We start from the raw sequence: 15737 nt of genomic DNA, 5'->3' as shown, positions 1-15737 counted from the left end.
GGATGGGTGATCAACAGTCTGAGTCTGGGGCTGCCTACTCGGGGCCCAGGGGGCCTTTCACAGTCACGACCTCATTTCTTCCCCCACAAGGTGGAGGAGCAGTGCATGTCCCTATCAGGAGGACACACCACCTCAGTGCCTGGCACAGAGTCCCCTCAGCTCCGTTGGTGTGGGAGCTGGGAGGACATGGGGAGCCCCGGCACTCAGCACTATGCACTTGGGGGAAGTCCACCCTGCCCCACTCAGACCACGGCTGCCTGCAAGCAAGGCACATGCCCTGGGGCCCCACAGATCCTGGCCCCGTCCAGGAAAGGACAGTTTAACACCATCCTGAGTGAGAGGGCTCAGTCTCTGGAAGCCCATTCCCCACCCAGCCCCCATGCCAAGCTCTGTGCCTCCCCGACCGATGCTGGGACTGAGCGTCCAGGCCATTCGTATGTCCAGATGAGACCAGGGCTCCGGGGACCTAACGCCACCAGGTGGAAGGCAGAGGGACAGGCATGCAGAGGGAGAGAGGGAGTAGAGAGCCTGAAGAGGCCAGGAGGGCAGAGGAGCCTGTGAACAGGGGATGCGGCAGGGAACAGGGTCCAGGGAGCTGGGGGCAAACCTGAGGGCAGAGGTGAGATGTCCTCCCCGGTCACCACCAGCTGCAGTTCCTTGCTGCGGTCAGACCAGGCGCTGTCTTTATTATAGAGGCAGCCATAGCGCCCGGCAGTGTCTTTGCTTGCCATGCGGATGGGGAATCCGTTCTGCGTCTCTAGCACTGGGTCGCTCACAGATTAAGTAGAGCACTTCCCTCCTTCTCCAGGTGGAGTGTCTCAGCCCCAGCAGGGCCCTGGCACACGATGGCCACGGGCTGCCCCCGGGGAATCTCAGAGCCCGGCTCGGCCCAGATGGAGGGTCTGGGCAGGACCCCTAGGAGGGAAGCCGACTGGGCTCTCAGGGTCCGTTCTGAAGACAGCATGTCCTTCCCTGGGAGGTGGGAGGGAGGTCATACAGACGGCTCCTGCCCTCAACATCTGGGCTCTCTGTCACTGTTCAACAGAGCATCACAGGTTAATACTGAGAACTCCAGATCTGCTCTGTGCAGCCCTGTGACCACGTCTGTGAAATGACACAGAGGAGCCTGGTGGTAGGATTCCCGGGACGGCAGCTTAAAGGATGGCAGTTAAGCCTGGAGGGCCTTTTCCTCATTTCTGCCTCTCTCTACCTTCCAATCTGCAAGCACATGCAATGGCTGGAGCTCTGGCAGCCACCTTGCATCGAAAGGTGGAGTTAGGATGTGGAGAAAGGGGAGTCCTCTTGCACTGTTGGTAGGAATGTGAACTGGTGCAGCCACTGCGTAAAACAGCGTGGAGGTTTCTCAAAGAGTTAAAAGTAGATCTGCCCTTCGACCCAGCAATTGCACTGCTGGGTATTTACCCCAAAGTAACAGATGTAGTGAAATGCCGGGACACCTGCACCCCAATGTTCATAGCAGCAATGTCCACAATAGCCAAACTGTGGAAGGAGCCTCAATGTCCTTTGTCAGATGAATGGATAAAGAAGCTGTGGTGTATATTTACAATGGACTTTACTCAACCATTAGAAAGGATGAATACCCACCATTTGCTTAATGTGGATGGAACTGGAGGGTTCCATCAAATTCATTATGCTGAGTGAAATAAGTCAATCAGAGAAGGACAATTGTCATATGGTTTCACTCATATGTGGAATATAAGAAATAGTGAAAGGGATTATAAGGGAAAGGAGGAAAATGAGTGGGAAAAATTAGAGAGACAAACCATGAGAGACTCCTAACTCTGCGAAACAAACAAAGGGTTGCAGAGGTGCGTGGGGAGATGGGGCAACTGGATGATGGGCACTGAGGAGGGCACTTGATGGGATGAGCACTGGGTGTTATACAATATGTTGGCAAATTGAACTTCAATTAAAAAAAAGGGAGAGTATGCACAGGCCAGGCTGGGGAGCAGCTCCCACCACCCCTGCGCACACACTGTTGGACAGCCCCTGTTCCAGGACACACCTAGCTGTGAGGGAGGCTGGAAAGACAGTGACACGGAGAGCCCAGAAGGGAGGGTATCATGCTGGTGAGCAACCACAGCACCACACAGGGGTCACCTGTCGCTGTGGGCACCTGATCTCCAATCTCCATAGTCTCCTATCTGACCTCCTCTTAGGTGGAGGTTCTAGGGGCAGGGGAAATCAGACATCCACCATTTTGCTGACTAGTGGGAGATGAACTTGTTCATGTGCTGCCTTACACGTTACCTTACCTCATATGACAAAGGGGTTCTTTACTGTTGTCAGTGAGTTAAGGATTTTGAGATGGGAGATGATCCCGGATTGTCCAGTGGTCCCAGTGTAATCACGAGGATCAGAGACAGGGGAAGGAGGTGTCACAGAAACAGAAGTCCTAATCAGAGCGGGACGTGAAGAAGTCATAGAGCTCCCTGAGGATGAAAAGAGGGCCACAGAAGAAGGGATGCAGGAGCCTCTAGAAGCCAGAAAAGGTAACCAAATGGACTCTCCTTTGAGCCTCCAGAAGGAATGTGGCTCTGTGGACACCTTGATTTGGGACCCAAAGAAATTGATTTCAGACTCCTGACATGCAGAACTGAAGATAATAATTGTGTTGTCCGAACCCACTAGGAGTGTGGTCACCTGTTATAGCAGCTGCAGGAAGCTGATACCCCTCACTTTACATGGAGGAGTTGCTGTAAGCCTGTTAGGAAGAATGATGTCCAATCCCAAATTTGAAAGAGCATTAGCTGAGTGACATGAGAGCGTGAAAGTCAACGAAAGACAAGGTCTTAGAGCTGGACGGTCCTGTTGTTTTGGAAAATGCAGGGCAGCCAGTGTGGATGAGTCTGGAGTAGGGATGGGAAGCAGAAAGCTGCCACATTCCTTCGCGTGGACTGAACACCTCAGGAGCCCTCCCTGTGCAATCACGGCCTCACGAACTCCCTCATACTGTCCATATATAATGTCTAGTAGCCTGCGTGCATGTGTGTATGCATTTGCAATATGTGCATATGTGCAGATGTGTGTCTGTGTGGACAGTGTGTGCATGGGTACATTTGTGGGCATGGGCATATGTGCAGGTGTATGTGTCTGTGGGTACATTGCATGGGTGTATTTGTGGGCATGGGGGGTATCTGTGTGTATATGTGTGCACGGGTACATTTGTGAACATGTGCCTGTGTAGGTGTGTCTGTGTGTACATTGGTGGGCATGTGCATGTGCAGGGGTGTGTGTCTGTGTGTATGTGAGTGCATGCATGCATTTGTGGGCATGTGTGGGGCTGTATCATCTGCGCTTTTACTCAGGCACACGTCCCCTCAGACATCTCCCTCATTCATCCCTAGGACACTCGTCCAGAAAACACTGATGCATTCTTTGTCTTGTTTTCTGCTCAAAACTCTGAGCAGAGACTGGGACCGAGTTACCTGTGTACTCTGGTTCCTTGCGCAGGACTGCTGCAGAGTGGGCCTGTGAAAACTTTTATTGATGAACAAAGAGAAGCATAGTGCAGGAAACAGTGTCTCAGATATTAGCTGCGCAAGTATAGTCCCAGTTCAAGATCAACTACCAAACTCTGGAAAGTCTTTAGAGCCAGCTGAGTGGACAATTAAAATGGAGCCTCTAGGGGCAGTTGGGGATACACAGGACACAACTGGAATCATCTGTGGGACTGCAAGACCATAGCTGGGTCTCTGGAAACAGCCAAGTGACTATAGCTGGGTCTCTGGAAACTACTAGGAATCTGTAGCTGGGTCTTTGGAAATAAATGCTACAGGCTCTCTCCAAGGATCTAGTTGATGTCAGGAGGGACCACATGGTTAATGAATCTTCTAAATGTTGACTAGAAGCCTCCTGACACTGGCCTTGCCTCCAGGATCTCTGACTGTATGGCTTTCCAGAAAGGGATGATTCCATTGGGAAGTCCTCCAAATGGCCACTTCATGTTTTTGCAGGAATGACGCCCCATGCGTCTAGGAGCAGAGGCGAGGTGGGCATGGAGTCAGTGTCTGGCAAGGGCTGCATATGTACTGGACTCAGCCATGGGCTCCACAGACTGTGGGGATGTGGCTGGAGCTGTCCTCTGTGTGAGGATGTGGTGGTCCAGCTGAGCATATGTCACGTCCTGGGGGCCTCCTGCAGTAGGGGTCTGAGAGAGAGAGACCCAGGTGAGAAGGTAGGGGACTGTGGGAAGGGAAGACTAACTAGTAGCCAGCCTCCATGTGACCCCCATGATCCCACCTCCTGGGATCACCCCTGTTTAGCTCCTTCCCACTTAGGATCAGGGCTAGACTGTGTGACCAGTAGGCTATGGCAGAATGAGGGCATGCCACAAAAGATAATGTGGCTTCGGCCCCTCCCTCTCTGTGACCTCTCTCTGGGGAGCTGCCATGGAGAAGCCCCAGTCGGGGGGGAACGGAGGGCCCTGCCAGTCAGTCAGGGGTGCCATACTGGAAGTGGATCTTCCAGCCCTAGGTGAGCTGATGCGGCCCTGGTCCACATCTTCACAGCCACCTCCAAAAAGACCCTGAGCCAGAACTACCCCGCTAACCTGGTTCCAAATTGCTGAGCAAACAAATGGAGATAACTTTGTTAAGCCTCATTTATCATGCGGCAATGGATAATGCACACAAGGACTTACGGAGATGCTCCCTTCCCTGTCCCTCTCAGGAAGTCTGCTGATTGTAGCCAGATCTGGAGGGGAGAGAGAGACAAGGGGTCAGGTCTCTGGGGTGGGTCTCGGAAGGCAAATTTGCCCAAAAATTCACAGCTTCAGCTTTCACTATTGTACTCCATCTGGAACATCCTAGAATGTTTCCAAACATTCCCCTCTCCCAGGCCTGTCCCTCCTCCCTGGCCTTTCACCTGGTGTCCTCTCTCGGATGTCAACAGCCGGGCTGACCCTGGAGGGAAAGAACAGTGAGTCCTGGGGGCCCGCGTGGAGGCAGAGGACTGGGAGAAGGTCCGGGGTCAGTCTCGGGGACCTTACCTCTCCTGGGTCCTCTGCTCCTCACCTTTGCTGCTGGAGGGCCCTGAGGACAATCAGGGATATGAATTAAAAAGAAAGGTCTTCTTCCCAACACCCCGACCCTCCCCCGAGACCTACTGTGTTTTTTCTGTTGCTGACGACGGATGAAGATGTGGGCCAGCAGGAGGACACAAAGGAACAAGGCCACAGAGACCCCAATAAGAATATAAACATGCTCTGTTGACAGGCCTGGGGGAACAGGGAAGATGGAACCAGATTATCAGGACGTGCATTTATTGACCACCTACTGCATTACCGGGCATGTACACACCTAGGTATAAAATCTCTGAAGTGCATAATAGTCTTATGACATGAGAAGCATTATTCCAAAACCAGGGTCCTGAGTGCTGAAGTCCTCTGTCCCGGGGGCACTGGCAGAGCTGGACGATGACCAACACCAGAGTCCATTCCTTCCCCTTCCCCAAGGAGCACACTCACTCACCGAGACTGCTACTGTCGTCCCAGGGCACCGGTGAGACTTCTAGGAAGGAGTAATGAAGCACACAGTCAGAAGGTCAGAGGCCTGAGCTGGACAGAGAAGGCTGAGTCTTCCCAAGCCAGCACCCCAAAGGGGGGCTCCTCTAGAACAGACCCATGGAACTTTGTACGAGGATGGACATGCTCTACATCGTGCTGTCGTATGATAACCTCACCGGACTACTTCCATTGAAATTTAAATTAAATACATTTAAAAGTGAGATCTTCAGCTGTGCTGGCCACTTTTCCTGAGCTCAGTGGCCACAACTGGGCTAATGACTTCTGGCGGGATGTGTGGGATGGTCCTGCCCTCCACTCTCCCCTCGGTTGCTTGCTTCTGGATGCCCATCCCACGTGCAAACATCCCCATTGCTGAGACTCCTGTTTCTCACAGCAGCCCCCATGGAGGGGGTGGAACTCTTTCTGTTTCTCACAGCCCCCCTTCTGTGAGCAACAGGCCGAGACTCCACGTCCTCCTGTGGCCTGATGCCAATCATTCCGCACCAGCATGGCCCTGGACTCTGCGCACGCACCACTCATCCATTTCACTCGTAGCCAAACCGAGGTGCTGCTGGGCTCCTCAGAGTGCACAGGGTTGAGCCCCCATGTCGCCTCTTCTGGACGGTGCTCCCTCCCTCCCGCTGCCTTAGAGGCTGAGTCCTCAATGTCCCCCCTCAATGCCTTGTCCTTGATGCATGGTGCAGGACCCTACCTGCTGTCATATATAATAAATATAAATATACATTTTAAATCTAGTGTTTTAGGGGATCCCTGGGTGGCTCAGTGGTTTAACGCCTGCCTTCCGCCCAGGGTGTGATCCTGGAATCCCGGGATCGAGTCCCGCATCCGGTTCCCTGCATGGAGCCTGCTTCTCCCTCTGCCTGTGTCTCTGCCTCTATCTCTGAATAAATAACTAAATAAAAAATCTTTTAAAAATAAATTTTGTGTTTTAACTTATATATGTATAATTTAATTTAGATAATTTTAATTATATAAAATGTAAAATCATTTTAATGTATAAACTATATATCTCAATTATATCTCAATCATACATATTTACTATTATAAGGTACGTATTTCTATTGACATTTACATGTATAAATGATAGCAATCCATGACATAGAATATAATGTATGACATTATATAATATGTAACACTGCACAGTATATTCATATGTAATAATATATTAATGTATTTTCTTACATTAATTATATTACTTGTATATTTAATACATAATGTAAACATACATTCTAATACATTTAAATTATAGATCTGAAATTTTATATTGTAAGTTAATGTTTATATGGGTTAACTATATAGATACATTCTATTTAAATTATATATATAAAGTTTTATATATATATACATATATATATAAACATTTCTAGTTCTCATTCTAGTTAATTTTCCCATTAAAATTTCGGACCACAGGGACCCTTTCCCTTATTTCCCCAAATAGAGCCAGCGTTCAGCAGGTGGGTGTCTGGTGCCTACAAGGAAGTGAGAAGAAAACCCTGGGCAGCCCCGGTGGCGCAGCGGTTTAGCACCACCTGCAGCCCAGGGTGTGATCCTAGAGACCGAGATCAAGTCCCACATCGGGCTCCCTGCATGGAGCCTGCTTCTCCCTCTGCCTGTGTCTCTGCCTCTCTCTCTCTCTCTGAATAAATAAATTAAAAATCTTAAAAAAGAAGAAAACCATTCCTTCACATTAGTAAGACCAGCATGTCTTCATGCTATCCCATTCAGCAGACCTGAGTGCCATGCCCTGGGTAAACCAACCCCTATATCCCTGAAACAGGGCTCCAGGGTCAGTACACTTACTGCCCCTTTGGCGCATAAGGAAATTGGGCCAGGTGTGGTTTTGGTGATTCACCACCGGATATAGAGTCCCAAGGCAGGGCTGGAATCTCAATCCCTGCAGGAGCTGTGGAGCTTCTGCTCCGACCTTCAGTCTGCACAGCAATAGATGAGGCAGCGGGTTAGGCTGTGCACACCCCACCCATCGGGTTCAGGGTTCTCCTAGAGGGGCTCTCTCTTCCTCTACCTGACCTAATGCCACTGTGGGGACATAACCATCAAGAGCCCTGGTCTCTCCCGCAGAGTCTGAGTTTGGAAGATGAGCTGTTAGTTTCTCTGTGCCTCTACACCCAGGTTCCTTGCAGAGCTGCCAAGAGTAGGACCCTGCCCACAAGGGGGTGGCCACCACCTGAGGTCTGCCCCTCCCCCCCTTGGGCTGGTTCCACCCCTTCAGAGCTTTGTGCCTTTGGGCATGAAACCTGCAAGGCTTTGCACATTAGAGGAGTTGGGGGGGGAGCTCTCAGAGGTCGGAGAGTGCCTCCCACATCCTGTGCTACTAGCATTGACTGCTTTCACAGCACTTGGCACAAGTAGTTCAACCAGTTAGTGGTGCCCTGCAGGTGGCAGCCCCTCACTGTGGTCTCACCAGTCCCTAACCCAAGCCTAGGGGGGTGGAGGCTGGGCCTGCAGCCCGATTGCCAGCATAGAGCACCCCCCCAGCAATGTCCCCAAGCATTGTTACTCACCAGCTGAAGAATAGATGTGTGTGTGTGTTGCGGGGGGTCCTCTGTGACCAGGGCAGAAGGACCGATGCTAGGTGGACACCCCCAGGGTCTATCCCACTCCTGGCCTCTCTGTACCCTGAGCACCCATCCGAAGGCCACATCGGCCATCACTCAGGCCCAGAGAAATCTGAGGGCAGAGGTGAGATGTCCTCACCTGTCACCACCAGCTGCAGTTCCTTGCTGCGGTCAGACCAGGTGCCGTCTTTATTATAGAGGCAGCGATAGCGCCGGGCAGTGTCTTCACCCACCGCAGGGATGGGGAATCTGGCCTGCGTCTCATGTTGTGGGTTCCTCACATCTTTATGTAGAGCACTTCCCTCCTTCTCCAGGCGGAATGTCTCAGCCCCAGCAGGGCCCTGACACACGATGGTCACCGGCTGCCCCCGGGGAATCTCAGAGCTCGGCTGGGCCCAGATGGAGGGGCTGGGCAGGACCCCTAGGAGGGAAGCAGAGCAGGTTCTTGGGGTCCGTTCTGAGGAGACAGCCTGTCCTGTCCTGGGAGGTGGGAGGGAGGTCATACATACAGACGGCTCCTACCCATGGCCACTTTCTGGGGCTGATGGGGGGTGGGGTGGGCTGGGACAGAAACAGTGGATGAAGATGACAGGCCATTTGTGGGAACAAGGTAAGCAGGAGTCTGGAGTTGTAGGAATGGCTCCGGACGGGCTAGCCTCAGCTAGGGGGCGCAATCTGCGAAGCACCAGCTGAAGTCCAGTGCGGGGTGTGCTGGGACACCAGTTCACCTGGTCCCACAGACCTCAGTGGATGAGGATTCCTGTCTGCAATGCAAGTCTTCTGTGGAGCACCCATCTCTGGGTTTGCTCTGTCTTTTCTACTTTCATTTCAGCCTTATTTCTACTTCCTTGTTTGTAACGCTCCTAAAAACCCCCGTCTGCCTCAGCTAGGCTGGCAGTGGAGGAAGAGGGGTTTTGTAGTCCTGAAAACAGGAAGGCAGCATCAAAGTTACAAAATCCCTCAGGTGTTATGCTATATGTTGGCAAATTGAACTCCAATAAAAAGAAATAAAAAAAATCCCTCAGGAGGCAGGAGCTGAGAGAGATTCTTTGCTCATTTGTCTGCCTACTCTCTTTCTTTCTTTCTTTCTTTCTTTCTTTCTTTCTTTCTTTCTTTCTTTCTTTCTTTCTTTCTTTTCTTCTTTCTTCTTTCTTTCTCCTTCCTTCCTTCCTTCCTTCCTTCCTTCCTTCCTTCCTTCCTTCCTTCCTTCCTTCCTTCTACTGTATTTTAGCATCTATGTATCCATGTACAGATGCTCTCCATGTGCCACTGGTTCTACAAACATGAGAAACACACTCATGATCCCTGCCTTCTCGGGGCTGAGAGTATTGAGGGAGGACAGACACTCATCAAATACTTGTCTGAGTCCACAGATGCAGACTGTGATGCATGCCCTGGGGGTGAGTACGGGAATTGAGGGGTCCTCTTGGGGAGGTTGGAAGGACGAGGCATCTGAGCTAAGAGCAGAGTGTCCAGTGTGAAGCACGCACACTGAGTAGAGAGCAGCAGCCAGGGCATTTGACCTAAAAAAAATCAGTGTGTGAGGAGGTCCAGAGTTGAAGGGGAAATGGTGTTTTTTGAGAAAGAAAGATGAGGTATCTGGAGGTAAGTGAGCTGGACAGTGTGAGGATGGACAGATCTAGACCAAAGAGCAGTTCGTGGGTCTTATTTGATCTGAGCAGAGATGATGAAAGGACTCTAAAAATCTAATATTTTGCCCCAAATAGAAAAAAATATGAAAAATAAATTCCAAAAATGTGAGTGAAATTTTAAAATTATCCTCGAAAAATCAAGTCACTGGTGATGTGTTTTGTATCGAGGATGAAGTTGGGATCAAGGATGGTGTCTGGGACTTGGCACTTGACGACTCTGCTCTCTGCCAAGGGGATGCTGAGAGGGGGGTCTGGGCTTGTGTGGGAGAGCCCTGGGCTCAGCCTGGTCCTGCACAGTTCTAATTGTTTAGGGGGGTGGCTGTCGGAAGCACAGGTGGGGAATAGGGAGAGAGTTTGCAAGGGTCATACATTGGCGATTGTTTGCAATTTGGGGCAAATTTCAGGGCCTCCTCCCAGGCCCTCCCAGGGTCAGCACCATCCTGTCCAGAGCTGCCTTTGGGATGCAAAGAGGATGAGGAGGAGACTCACCCTGCTGTGCGTGGAGCCCTCCACCCAGGCAGAGCGCTGAAAGAGAGGATCTGGTGAGAGAGAGACCACTCCCAGTTCCATCAGGGGCCACCCCAGTCCATCTTCTTGCTCTGAAATAGTCTCAAGACAAGCCCCCGGCCCCCTCTTCCAAATAGGTGCTTCTCTCCCCCAGCCCCTCTGGAGTCTGAATTAATCTCTGTTCTAGAACTGAACCCACATGGTCTGACCTAGGTTGTCTGGGGCAGGAGGTAGGGTGTTGACCTACTTCACTCCCCCAGGATCCTGGAGTCTTCTGGACTGGGGGCAGGACTGGGAAGGGAAGCAGGCCCCCTCCCCAAATCTTCTGCCCACTCACGCTGTCCCCCTAACCCTTTATTTCCATTTCAGGACTCACTGAGGGCCAGGAAGGTGGTCACATGGGGAAACATGCCGAGATCCCTGCAGCCTGCACCGTCCTGGAGCCACTGGGTAGGATAGAGCCTGCAGCCGACACGGGGACAGGATGTGTCAGCTGAGGCATGTTATGGAGTTTCTACATCAGCAGTCCCCCACAAAGAGGAAGCATGTTCCCCTGTCCTTCCCACTTGTCCCACTATGAGACAGAGCGAGGGTTTTGGCCTCCAAAAGATGCCTCTTCCTTCATGCTTGGATGAGGCTGAACTCACCCCCAGATGAACCCCTGAGGGGAAAACCTAATTTTCAACCTCAGGGACCAGGCAGGACATGGCTGTGTACAAGAAAGTGACTTGAATATCTGTCCCAGCTCCAAAAAAAGACCATCTGTTCTTGGGCAAGACATTATGCCACTTTACACCAACATTTCCTCATATTTGAAATGGGAAGCCTAGAATCTTCCTCCCAGCATTGACTATCATAATATTCGTTAAATTCTCAGTCACATGTTGAGAACTTTAAAAATGTTATGCTAACACTACGTTCCCTTCCCATCTTCCCCCAGTGACATTGGAACCAGGGAAATGTAGGGTGCCCACGAGTATATGCAAAACCCTCAAGGGGTGGAATGGCCAGGACACAGACCTCAGGCGCGGGACCAGATGGGACACCCAGCAGTCTGCTGAAATAAAGAGCAGAACCGGGGTGGGGAGCACACTTATGCATCACAGAGCCCAAAAGGACAGGAACCCCGGCACAGATTCTTGTGTCCACCGCTCTGCCAACCTGGAAGAGCCATTTCTCCCAGGCATGGCCATGGGGCACACTGATGGTAGTGACACAGCAGTCATTGCTCACTAGTTCCCTCCTAACAGGAACCTAGAGCTGTTGGAGTGGCTCTGCTCTAAGCTTGGGGCTGGCAGGGTGGGAAATGAAGTTTGGGTGAAGGCAATCTGGCAATCCCATTTCCAGTAATTGATCCAGAGTGGGGCACATGACCAAGTATGGCCAATGATGCTGAGAGCAGAATATACCACAATAACTGGGAATCCTATTTCTCCCTTAAAAATGTAGGGTCTCAGGACACCTTTGCCCCTTTACTGCTGTTCTTCACTAGCAACTGTAGCATGACAATGTGATAGAGCAGTAGCAACCACCTTACAGCCATGAGGCAACAAGCTTGAACAAAACAGCAGACACAACTGGTGTAGGACAACATGAGGTCTAGAATCTGTAGATTGCTAAACCAACCCAAGGACCCCATCCCCCTGGAATTCTTTTTTTAAAAAAATTATTTATTTATTTATGAGAGACACAGAGAGAAAGGCAGAGACTTAGGCAGAGGGAGAAGCAGCCTCCCTGCAGGGAGTCTGATGCAGGACTTGATTCCAGGACCCTGGGATCACAACCTGAGCCGAAGTAAGACACTCAATCACTAAGCCACCCAGGTGCCCTTCTCCCTGGAATTCTTAATAAGTAAAATCCTAGGTTTTCTGTCAAAATATTGGATAAGATATTATGCTGTGTGAAGTAAGCCAGTCGGAGAAGGACAAACATTATATGTTCTCATTCATTTGGGGAATATAAATAATAGTGAAAGGGAATATAAGGGAAGGGGGAAGAAATGTGTGGGAAATATCAGAAAGGGAGACAGAACGTAAAGACTGCTAACTCTGGGAAACGAACTAGGGGTGGTAGAAGGGGAGGAGGGCGGGGGGTGGGGGTGAATGGGTGACGGGCACTGGGGGTTATTCTGTATGTTAGTAAATTGAATACCAATAAAAAATAAATTAACTTTAAAAAAATATTGGATAAGAATATGGACCAACACTCCATCTTCAATTATAACAATTATTTTTAAAAACCTAAAGCTGCTTGATATAACATTTTAAAGAATATTCTCAAGTGCCTTAAAGATATGAAAGCTATAGGGAGGCTAAATAGTCAGAAATTAAAGGAAGTTGGGATTCCCCAGAGTCAAGCTGGATGGCTGAACCTGGCTCTCACCTTGACGGTGATGAGGTAAGTCTTCTCTCCCTGGCCTCACAGATCCTGGAGGCTAAAGGCTAAAGCCCAGAGGTCACCCTGGTCGAGGAGTCTGGGGAGACTCTCCCTTTGCTAGGCCAGAATCTGAAGCTTCCATTTTATTGTAAGAGTGAACTGAAATTACTCACCCATCTCTAAGGGCTGTCAAGAATACGTGTTTTGAAACAGGAGGCCAAAACTGCTTGCTCTTGAAAAATGACCTACACCAGCCAGCCCCGCGAATCTGCACCTTCCTCATCTTTTTTCTCTGTGTGTGTTCCCCCTGGGATCTATTTGTCTCTCTGTCTCTGTCTCTGTCTCTGTCTCCTTCCCTCCTTCTTTCCCACTCCCTCTCCCCTGCGGGATCTATTCCTGGTGGCATTGCCTCCTTTCTCTGCAACTCTGGCTTGCTCACTAGCTGTCCTCAGCATCATGGCCTGGTCCCCTGCTTTGCTTTGCAACCCTTATTCCCTGGAGTAATGCCTCCCACGAACAAAATCCTCCCTGCTCCGTTTTTTGCATAGTCTTTTTTTTTTAAAGATTTTATTTATTTATTCATAGACACAGAAAGAGAGAGGCAGAGACACAGGTAGAGGGAGAAGCAGGCTCCATGCAGGGAGTCGGATGTGGGACTCGATCCCAGGATCACACCCCAGGCTGCAGGGGGCGCCAAACCGCTGCGCCACCGGGCTGCCCTTTTGCGTAGTCTTTATGAGTGATTTTTAATCAGCTTTATTTAGGCATGATCTCATAAAACAAACCGCATCCACAAATGTGTGCAATCCGATGCGCTCCGGCAGCTGTGAAACCACCATCATCATGAAGATTTCCGTTGCCACAAAGAGTCCTTGTAACCTCTCTGCCCTCCCAGCAACCACTGATCTTTTTTCTTTTTTTCCTCTTTTTGGAAAACATTCATTTGCTCCATAACATTTTTTAAACAAACGTCTTACCCTAAAATAACGCTAGATTTGCAGAGAAGTTGCAAAGCCCCAGAGAGTTCCCACATGCCCTTCATCCAGACTCTCTAACATCAATATTTTGCATAACCAGGCCCCATCTGTCAAAACCAAGCAATTAACATTGATACAGTAATTAACTAAACTACAGACTGTATTTGGATGTTATCCATTTTTTCCCCGCTAATGTTCTTTCCCTGTGCCAGGATTCAATTCAGAGTACATATTGCATTGACTTCTTTCTCTTTTTCAAATACATAAAAGACTTTCTGTTTTCCTGGTTGGATCCTAATTAATACTCTCAACATACCTGCATATGCCCAGGAAGATGTGGGGATGGGTTGGCAACTTAGAATAGGAATGGCTGAAAGCACCAGTACTATAGGCTCCTCAGAAAACTGAGGTCATAGTGTCTATCAAGTTGGCTATTCTGGGTGGTTTTTTAGTTAGGGAAGGTGATGGGTAGCTATCATCCCTCACTCCTCTTAGAAAGCCCCTCAGCCTTTGTATTCTTCTAAAATTTTTATCCCAAACTGGAGAATATTGATGTTAAGGCTCAGTATGGGATAAGCAGAGCACACCTTCCTCCAGCAAAACCTTTCCTTGGACTGATGTTTCCTTTAATAGATTCGGATACATATACATTTGCTGATTAAATATAAGCTAAATGTTTGCAAAGGCAAAATCTATAGAAATACAGTGATATAAGATGCAACATGAAATGTTACTAAAAGGTGAGTTCAGTGAAAAAACAGGTGTAAGAGTGGTTACCAGCACCTGTGTGTGTGTGTGTGTGGGGGGGGGTTGGTTGGTAGAGACGTTGTGCAAGAGTGTATATTTGTATGAGTAGGTAAATAAACCCTGGAACCCTAACACACTACAGTGATTATAGACCATAAAACTGTATTCTAAAGGTTAAACCTGCTAAGACACTAGATCTTAGTTATGCCCATCACAAGAAGAAATGGTAAATATGTAATATGATAGAGGTGTTGGCTAACACCACAATGGCAACCCTATGGCAATATAAATGTATCAAATCAACATGTTGTACACCTTCAATTCACAGGATGTTATAAGGAAATTGTATCTCAATTAAAAACAAAAAGATGAAGGGACACCTGGGTGGCTCAGTGTGCCTTTGGCTCAGGTTGTGATCTTGTGGTCCTGGGATCAAATCCCGTGCAGAGATCCCTGCAGGGAGCTTGCTTCTCCCTCTGCCTGTGTCTCTGCCTCTCTCTGTGTCTCTCATGAATAAATAAATAAAATATTTAAAAAAAAGATGTGTTCACATCAGAATAACCCAACTATTCAAAAAATACCACAGCGTGGGTCACTCCTTGAGATCAGTCCTCCCGGGACTTTGATGGGGTAATGACCTCATAGACGCCTTGTGGTTCCCGAGCTGGATCCTGGTCCTCAGAAGGTTCTGCACAGTATGGCTCTGGGTCTCTCCCTTGTTACCCAAGGGAGTACCTGATTAGATCTCAAAGACCCATATTTCTGAGCATCAGGGGTCTGCAGAACAGAATCTGAGCCTAGCAGGCCCAAATGTCTCTGATTCCTGCTGTTTCCAGGAGACTGAACTGCAAAGTCCTCCCCAAGGCATCTGCATTAGCCCACACCTGTGTGCTCCATGACTTCTGCCTCTTCAGAAAAAAAAAATCAACCTAGGGGTAGGGACTGACTAACCCACTTGGGTCCAGATCCTCTGGCCTTGTTGGAAGGAAGGCTCGTGAACAATGCAAGGAAGGCTCATGAATGATGATCCACTTCCACACAAATCCGAGCTCCCAGTAACTTGGTGTTATCCTGGCTCTGAGTCTGAGCAGGCTGGCCAGGATATTGTCAGTGGACCCCACTTCCCACAGGCTCCCACCCTTTGGGACAGGATATTCCAGTATGACCCTTTCCTCCTGTCCCTTCCAGGACTTACGGAAATCAACGTGAGGATGTGAAAATGCTTCTGTAGGATCTGGGGCACAGCTGAAAAATGTGCAGGATGTGGTGTGGGAGGCACCAACACCGCCATTTAGATAGTCTGCGAGCTAGCAATCATCCATAAAAATGAATGGTTTTTGTTCTGCTCTGGGGG

The 15737-nt window shown here is 49.5% G+C and overlaps 1 protein-coding gene across 4 annotated transcripts; it reads right to left on the bottom strand.

Annotated features, from left to right (window-relative positions):
• Positions 1-3487: 3487 nt before the first annotated feature.
• On the bottom strand, positions 3488-10814 carry LAIR1 (leukocyte associated immunoglobulin like receptor 1). 4 transcript variants are annotated; one of them, XM_077915343.1, is made up of 9 exons: positions 10660-10813; positions 10266-10301; positions 8264-8545; positions 5493-5531; positions 5129-5239; positions 5012-5054; positions 4888-4925; positions 4664-4716; positions 3488-4171 (listed from the first exon to the last, which is right to left on the bottom strand). In XM_077915343.1, the coding sequence occupies exons 1-9, from the start codon at positions 10691-10693 to the stop codon at positions 4025-4027; spliced, it is 783 nt and encodes a 260-aa protein (XP_077771469.1). In that variant the 5' UTR covers positions 10694-10813; the 3' UTR covers positions 3488-4024. The 4 variants fall into 4 exon arrangements, with proteins under 4 accessions (XP_077771469.1, XP_077771481.1, XP_077771470.1 ...); XM_077915355.1 differs by lacking the exon at positions 5129-5239 and having other exon boundaries at positions 10660-10814; XM_077915344.1 differs by lacking the exon at positions 10266-10301 and having other exon boundaries at positions 10660-10803.
• Between the last annotated feature and the right edge of the window lie 4923 nt (positions 10815-15737).

The sequence above is a fragment of the Canis aureus genome, chromosome 1 (genome assembly GCF_053574225.1).
Source record: "Canis aureus isolate CA01 chromosome 1, VMU_Caureus_v.1.0, whole genome shotgun sequence".
NCBI classification, from domain to species: Eukaryota; Metazoa; Chordata; class Mammalia; order Carnivora; family Canidae; genus Canis; species Canis aureus.
Note: the sequence above shows the minus strand (reverse complement) of the source record. Positions and strands in the feature narration are given on the sequence as shown.